Source organism: Limulus polyphemus, unplaced genomic scaffold (assembly GCF_000517525.1).
Source record: "Limulus polyphemus unplaced genomic scaffold, Limulus_polyphemus-2.1.2 Scaffold227, whole genome shotgun sequence".
Lineage (NCBI taxonomy): Eukaryota > Metazoa > Arthropoda > Merostomata > Xiphosura > Limulidae > Limulus > Limulus polyphemus.
In genome coordinates, this window is record NW_013665837.1 from 444,526 (window position 1) to 452,846 (window position 8,321).

The 8,321-nt window shown below is 33.3% G+C and overlaps 1 protein-coding gene across 1 annotated transcript in view; it reads left to right on the forward strand.

Annotated features, from left to right (window-relative positions):
- LOC106478574 (GTPase-activating Rap/Ran-GAP domain-like protein 3) overlaps positions 1–8,321 on the forward strand; it is a 437,755-nt gene that overhangs the window by 390,585 nt on the left and 38,849 nt on the right. Inside the window, exons 19-21 of the mRNA XM_022382188.1 lie at positions 1,278–1,341; positions 3,433–3,483; positions 4,395–4,493. Of these exons, the coding sequence (XP_022237896.1) occupies positions 1,278–1,341; positions 3,433–3,483; positions 4,395–4,493 (214 nt within the window). The remainder of the gene's footprint in view (positions 1–1,277; positions 1,342–3,432; positions 3,484–4,394; positions 4,494–8,321) is intronic.

Consider the following 8,321-nt stretch of genomic DNA (forward strand, 5'->3'; position numbering starts at 1 on the left):
ACACACATATATATATATATATATATATACACTGTTTGATATTACTACACTGTACTTAATTTTATTAAACTCTTTTTTTTATATTAACAGTGTGATAGTATCAGAAAATTTGCGAAATTGTTTCGTAAAACCTATTTGTTATTACATGTGTCCTGCTTTAAGAATGTAATGATTTGGATTGTTTGTATGTTTGTTTCCAATCAAGCACAAAGCTACAAAATGGTATGAAAACACGGTTTTTGCGTTATAAGCTTTCAGGCAGTGTATTAATATTAGAAATTTTGCAAAATCTACTTCAATTTTAAGGTACCTAAAACTCTACTCTAACGCCGTATTGTATTACAAAATTCGCGAAATTGTCTCGTAAAACTAATTTAATGTGACATAGCACCCTAATTTAACATTTTACTAGAATTCTAGTGTTATGAAGTTCGCAAAATTATCTCTTAAAACCAATTTGATATTACATAGCACCCTACTCTAACAGTATTATAAAATTTGCGAGGTTGTCTCGTTAAACTAATTTAATGTGACATAGCACCCTAATTTAACATTTTACTAGAATTCTAGTGTTATGAAATTCGCAAAATTATCTCTTAAAACCAATTTGATATTACATAGCACCCTACTCTAACAGTATTATAAAATTTGCGAGGTTGTCTCGTTAAACTAATTTGATATGATATAGTACCCTACTCTAACAGTATGCTAGTTTATAGAATTCAGAAAATTGATTTGATATTGTACAGTATCCTTCTATAACAGTGTATTAGTATTCTAAATTTCACAAAATCATCTCGTAAGACTATCTTGGTATGATATAGTGCCACACTGTCAACAGTGTACTATTAGAGAATTCACGAAGTCGCCTCAAAAAAACAATTTAATGTTAAACTACTCTAAATAGTGTATAAGTATTGTATAAACTGCTAAATGTTTCTCTGAAGTTGATAAACCGCTGGATTTTAGCATTTTTTTATACTGATTTAAATTTATAAGAGCAAAATTGTTTTTAATAATTATATATATATATATATAACATCATTAAACTGTTGGTCCGCTGTATAATATCGAATAATGAATTAGGCTAAATGTTTTAACATTATTCACAAACCTAAATTAATTTAGGTTACAGTATGGTGAATTGAAACGGACTCAAAACCTCATACGTAATGTTTTTAATAGTTTTTTTTTTTAACGAAAACTTTCTGTGTAATATGAATAACTTTAGTCTCTATATTATTCACTGCTCATCGTTTGCTTATTCACTATTACAGCCATGGGAGCCTCAGTGCTTTTATCCTGATTTTCCTCATGATATTACGTGCGGAGATTCTTGGGGTAAGTTATACAAATCGCTATTTCCTGCAAATCTCACCGCTTTTATTCAGATTTCCCTGATGATGTTATCATGTGCAGAAATTCATGGTGGTAAGTTATCAAATAATGCATGGGAATCTCAGTGTTTTTATTCAGATTTCCCTGATGATGTTATCATGTGCAGAAATTCATGGTGGTAAGTTATCAAATAATGCATGGGAATCTCAGTGTTTTTATTCAGATTTCCCTGATGATGTTATCATGTGCAGAAATTCATGGTGGTAAGTTATCAAATAATGCATGGGAATCTCAGTGTTTTTATTCAGATTTTCTTCATGATATTGTGTGTAGAAATTCTTCGAGGTAAGTTTTACAAATAACCTATGGGAACCTCAATGTTTTTATCGAGACTTTTTTAATGATATTGTATGCGAAAATTCTTGGGTTTAAGTTACACAAATAATCTATGGAACCTCAGTGTTTTTATCGATATTTTCTTCATGATATTGCATGCGTAAATTCTTTGGGGTAAGTTATACAAAGCTATATTTTTTCCAGTCTTTATCTGTACAGTTGACATATGCAAATAAACGTATTCTTGGATTTTCAAAATTGTCGTTTGTTTCTCATTTAGGAAATTATCTGATTAGAATTAATATCTTTATCGATTTTTTTCTTTAAAATAACACGCGTAATTAGAAGAGAAGAATCGTTCTCAAGTTCTGCCTTTGAAGAAGTTTATGTAATTATAAGAACTTATGAGTGAAAGTAATGAAAAATGTAATGATATGTCATCTACACTATGTTTCCTAAATCTAGTGCAGACGAAGCCTTTTGCCCAATACCGGAACTCATTATACCGATTGGGATACGACAGGCATAAAAGTGGTCGAGATGCTATATATATTTTCAATTGCTTTGAAGAATAACCGTTTCGGGGTGAACTAGATTAAGTTAACGAACTGTAATTTGTATGAAACTAAAACAACTAGACTTTCTTATTCTGCTAAGCCAGAAGTGGCTTAATGGTTAGCGTTCAGTTGTTGCAAGAATACTTTCGGAGACCATTGGTGCGTTGTAAGAGAGCTGATCAAATCCCATTATGAGATTAGAGTAAGCCAAGCGTTGGCAGAGGGTACTGTTGGCTAGCAGCATTCCCTCTAGTCTATCACAATAAAAGTAGGGATGGCTATACGCAGGTAGCTCTTGTGTAGCTTTATGTGAAAGTTCTGACAACAAGAGCTTAACAACAAACAAATGATAGACGGGCTACTGTATGAAATTGGATTCAGTTATAAGGGTACGCGCCACTTTTCATTTAACTTAAAGCCGCTACTTACAATGTACGCAACTTCTGCTTCGATTTCCAAAAATGTATCGGAAATAGATTTATTCCAAGAAATCATAAAATCATGTCATGTTCATAGACCTAACTTAATCCACGAATTTACAAGATACTTTGTTTGTTTGTTTTAGAGCAAAGCCACATTGTATTATCTGCTAATCATTATAGTGTGTAACGATTAAGTTTTTAAAGATAACAGATGTTACAAGATACGACTACAGTACACAAAGCCTAGAAAGTCGCACGCTATCTAGAAAATTACGACACAACTGATAATAATCCTAATCAACTCATTTCTTGTTTATCCAACACAATAATTATCGTTGATAGGCGATGCAGAATTAAATCATAAATTACGACACAACTGATAATAATCCTAATCAACTCATTTCTTGTTTATCCAACACAATAATTATCGTTGATAGGCGATGCAGAATTAAATCCAATGTTAATGACGGATATTCTGAACACGCCCTAATATCGTTTATTTTTTTTAAGTTTGTGTCGATTAGAAAACTTCTAATTCATTTAGTGACTCTTTGGTAACTTGACAGCCATCATTGAGCAAATATCGTGCTCTTTTGAGCTAACTCGTGTAAATCCCTTGAGGCATAATCACAAGAAAATTCATTCAAAGAAAAGTTAATTTCTTGAACTAATACTATGCTTTACTATTTAACGGTCTTTATTATGAGAGTAAACGTCAGTTATGGTACGAAACATCTGTAGATGGTGAAGAAACAAAATCGACCTCTCTCTCGTTACAGGAGAAAATCGATTGATACTAGCCACTGAAGTCGGTGTGTTCCTTTTGGAAGGTAAGAAACCGTATTAAACTGGTGTACTTTATCATACCTTTAGCGGTGAGTTTGTAGCACTCGAACTAGGATTAACGATAGATAGGCAATATTTTATTCGTTGAATTTCCTATGTAACTATTTGCTTTTTGAATAATCAAGTTTGTAAATTTTGAAATGAAAAACAAAATCCAATGCAAAGAAACTCTTTTCAATAAATTTTCAGTAAAGGGCTTTAATAAAGGGCCAGGCATAGTCTGGTGGTTAGCTTGGCCAGACTGTAATCCGAGGGTCCCTTGTTCGCTGACCGTCACCATAGAAACTTGCTTCACTCTTTGGAACCGTGAATGCACTATAAATGTAACCGTGAAATTCTACTATTCGGCCAGACAAGAGTAATCTAAGAATTGATGGTGATTGTTGGTGACTAACTGCCTTCTCTGTAGTCTATCAGCTCGAAATATAGGTTGGCTATGAGCAGGTAGCCCTTGTGTAAGTTAACGGAGAAATCATTTGTAAACATAGAGACTCTAATAAGAAAAACATATATTAGCAAGTCTAATTTGAGCATTTTCGAATTTAAACTTGAGTTTCTTCTCGCTATTCTGGCATTGAAATTATTAATTCAATCACCTTAAAAAATCAAAGTTTCAAGAAAGTCTTAAGTTTTGGAACAATTTTAGTATCACATATCATGTAAATATGTCATATATTTTGTTTACTTTATGTGTAAAATTAGTTATTTTTATGTATATGTGCACATTTTGAGGGCTTGGAAGGTTAGAAAGTAAAAAAAAAAAGTACATTTCCTATGTATAGCAAATCGCTCTCTGATTGTGAATTTTATTGCGTTTTTAAATGTAATTGTACGCAACAACCTCAATTATTTTAATATTTCTTCTTCACTTACCTTTCCTTATAATGGTTGTTAGAGGGAACAGCACACCGGCCAATCTTCGACAAAACCGTGCAAGTCAGACAGCTGAGTGTAGTAGAAGCCCACGGAATTCTTTTATTTCGTGTCGACAAAGGTAAGTGTCTTCCTATCTTTTAAGATCTGTAGTGCACACTGGAAGGATTTACGCATTTTGATTAAAAGGTTAGAGAAACACGATCTTTAAACACCAGATAATTATAAAATAATTTTTTATTTAAACCAACGTTTTGCCTTCATCAGGGTTAGTACATAAGATCTTTTAGTTTTATAATTACCTGGAGTTTAAAGGTCGTTTTTTCTACCTTTTTAATCAGTAGGTTTCTTCCAAGTGTTCTATCCGATCTATTCATTGTAGCCCAACGTAGTTAATCCGTATAATACCCAACAAAACTTTTTATTACCTCATCTCATAGCTAAACTACTACGAGGACTATTAGCTCAGTCTGTGATTTTGCTTACTTAAGGGGTTATACTAAACCCCAAATGTCCATTTGAATTCGTACACAACCGTCGGGTTTTAAAAATACTCAATTTTAATGATTGACACTAACATAACATGTTATAAAATAATACTGACTACGATATATATGGTTTAAAATAATACAACGAAACCAAGTTATTGAGTTGTGATCAGTTGTTTAATGTTGCATCTGAGCCTCCTCACACACCCCTACACTTTTTTCTGGTCTCTGTGCACAGTTCAATTCCAGCCCTTCGCTCATCGAAGCCTTTCTGTGTATCTTTGACGTGCTGCATCAGATGTACCTTGTTTTTACTATATCTCGTCTTTTGGTGTGTTGATCCAGTCTGGGTCTGGCCGGACGTTGTTTCAAGTATATCTCGTCTTTTGGTGTGTTGGTCTTGTCTGGGTCTTGTAGGACGTTGTTTATAGTATATCTCGTCTTTTGGTGTGTTGGTCTAGTCTGGTTCTGGCCGGACATTGTTTCTAGTGTATCACATCTTTTGGTGTGTTGGTCTAGTCTGGTTCTGGCCGGACGTTGTTTTTAGTATAGCTCGTCTTTTATTGTTGATCCAGTCTAGATCTGGCCGGACGTTTTTAGCCGCGGCTGAGAGGCTCATAGAACGGCTCTGAGTTTTTTGTTTGTTTGTTTGTTTTTTCTCAATTACAAACTTTTAGTTCATAGCTCCGTCATCTTTTGACTGATTTGAGATCTAATTACAGTTTTGGACTCAGGAGGTCAAACACTTTCGATTGATGCATTTGACCACGTCCAAGATCCTATAGGTTAATTTATTCTAATCCTGCCTGAAAGAAATTCCATTGCCGCGGCTATTGAGGATTCCATCTTGTTTTTAGTGTATCTCATCTTTAATGTGTTGATCCGGTCTGGGTCTGGTTGTACGTTATTTTTAGCATGTCTCGTTTTTCAGCGAGTTGGTCAGGCCGGATGTTGTTTTTAGTACAATTCTTGCTAGTTACGCTGTCTATACTCTGGATGTAGATTTCTGGCGTGTAGTGAGTTTAAAACTTGGAATTTCTACAAGTGTTTTTATTCTTCTCATAACACAAGAAACACCGTATCCTAGCGAGGAGAGAGTTCACACAACCTGTTTCAGCTTCGTCTCAAAAGTTATTGTTGCCACATAAGTAATAAATTGGAGAATCAATATATCATAACTTGCAGAAAGTGTAATGTTCCTCGTGTGTACGCTATATACAGAGTAAACTTACTGTGAGTTTTGAGTTATGATAGTGGTTGAACTGGTCATTATAAGTTACTTGAATAAACAAGTCGTGATTACACAACCCGGACAAAATGTTGAACAAACTTAAAACTTAGATTGATGAAAGACTTTATAAACATTTCTCGCTCAAACATTTTTGTGGTTTCTGAAACATTATATGTTATATTGGGCTCAAAAACTCCAAATGTTATTACTAAAGGTTTTCTGCAGACAAATATTCCAAAATTAACAGACGTTTTTTTGTACTTGTAAACTGAGAATTAAACAATACACGTATTTTTCTTTTAATTATTCAGTAACTATAAGTTCTTCTCTTCATGGGATGGAGTCGTCTTTATTTTGTCAAATATATATAAAAGCACATGTAAGAAATAGAACTATACACAATATTTTAATGGGCATCATAAAATATGTGTAAATCTCGCCAATTAAAACAATTTCAATAGAAAAATTAACTTAATCGAAGTCAAGATAATTTAATGTTATTCGTCTCTTTTTGATTTGTTTTGTACATTTCTTTCCCTCTCTTTTATTTTAGCAAAATGAAATGAGAACTTGTGAAAAACATCCCAAATGGTGTTTTACCTTTGCTGTTGGAAACCCTTACAAAATGTTATATTCTCTAATGATCCTTTATGTGATAAAGAATACAGAGTTAGGTTAAACAAACTAAATGACGCGTTCTTATTACTAAAACATCCATTCAAATATACGAAAATAATGGTTTTACAGCAGAAACATGCATGTTTTATTTGATAATATGTCACGTGTGCTTTAATATTCATATTGGATTTTAAATAAAACCAGGCAATTGGAAGATTTATAAAACTTTTTGACATTTCTAAACATTTGTTAAATTTTTTACGAAGTTGTATTTTCAAAAGTCATACATATTTTTATGGTAAGTAGCAGATCTAAAAAAATTAACAACTGACGATGTTTTTCTATCTTTAGAGTTTTCTGTTCTTATAAAGACCTTCCCCACTCAAATTAGAAACCTTCGTTGTTCAAAGCGTTACTTACAGCAAACCTATATTACTATATTGATTAAAGCTTCGTGTTTTTGTTATTTTTATAGATTGCTTCAATATAGGTGTTGCTGCTAAGTAAAGGCTTTAATGTTGAGGTAACACTCGTAGTTATAAATACACTGTTATTACATGCAAGTCACGATGTAAACATGAATCAATTTTATACACACGTTGTGCAGTTTTTAAAACTCATTAGAACATTAAACAATTAGGAATAATTAATAAAATAATTATATTTTTTCTACAAATGAATTTAAATGCTTTATAGTAATCACAGTACCTGGTGGTTCTAAAGAAAACTACTACTCCTGGCGAAATTAGGGTACACTGACTGAGAAACATAAGTTTCAGTCAGGAAAGTTTGAACATTGCACCCCGAGTTTCCCTCATTTTCGTATAATAGTTTGCAGTCCAAAATATAAAGTTCTAATGCACAAAATAAAGTATACGAAATAAGTATGCCAAATATAGGAATGGCCAATAATAAAAATAGTTGTTGCACTTAATAAAACTTGTATTTAGATTATGTTGTTGTTGTTATCTTGACATTACTCACATTACATCATTTTATTCTTCTGCTGTAAAAACAAATTTAAGTTCCCCATATCAAATTTTGTTCAGTGTAATACAGTGATGATTTTTAGGTGAATTGGGAGCCAAACTGAATGTTTAAAATAAAGCAGAAATTTGGATTTTGTTTCACTCAAGCGTTATTGGCTGGATTAAACGTATTTTTGTGTGTTACCGTCAGCCTAAAATACTTACCCTTTAATAACTGTCGTTTAATTAGACCTTTAAATTTAGGCCCCCCAGTGGCTCAGCGGTATGTCTTCGGACTTACAACGCTAGAAACCGGGTTTCGATACCCGTGGTGGGCAGAGCACAGATAGCCCTTGTGTAACTTTGTGCATAATTAAAAAAACAAAACAAACAAAACAAACTTTAAATTTAGCGAATAATGGAGAAATACAGATTATTTTGAAACAGATTTTGCATCTTCGGCAATCAAACTTTCTAGGCCCGGCATGGCCAGGTGGATAAGGCGCTCGACTCACAATCTTAGGGTCGCGGGTTCGAATCCGCATCCCACCAAACATGCTCGCCCATTCAGCCGTGGGGGCGTTATAATGTGACGGTCAATCCCACTAGTCGTTGGTAAAAGGTAGCCCAAGAGTTGGCGGTGG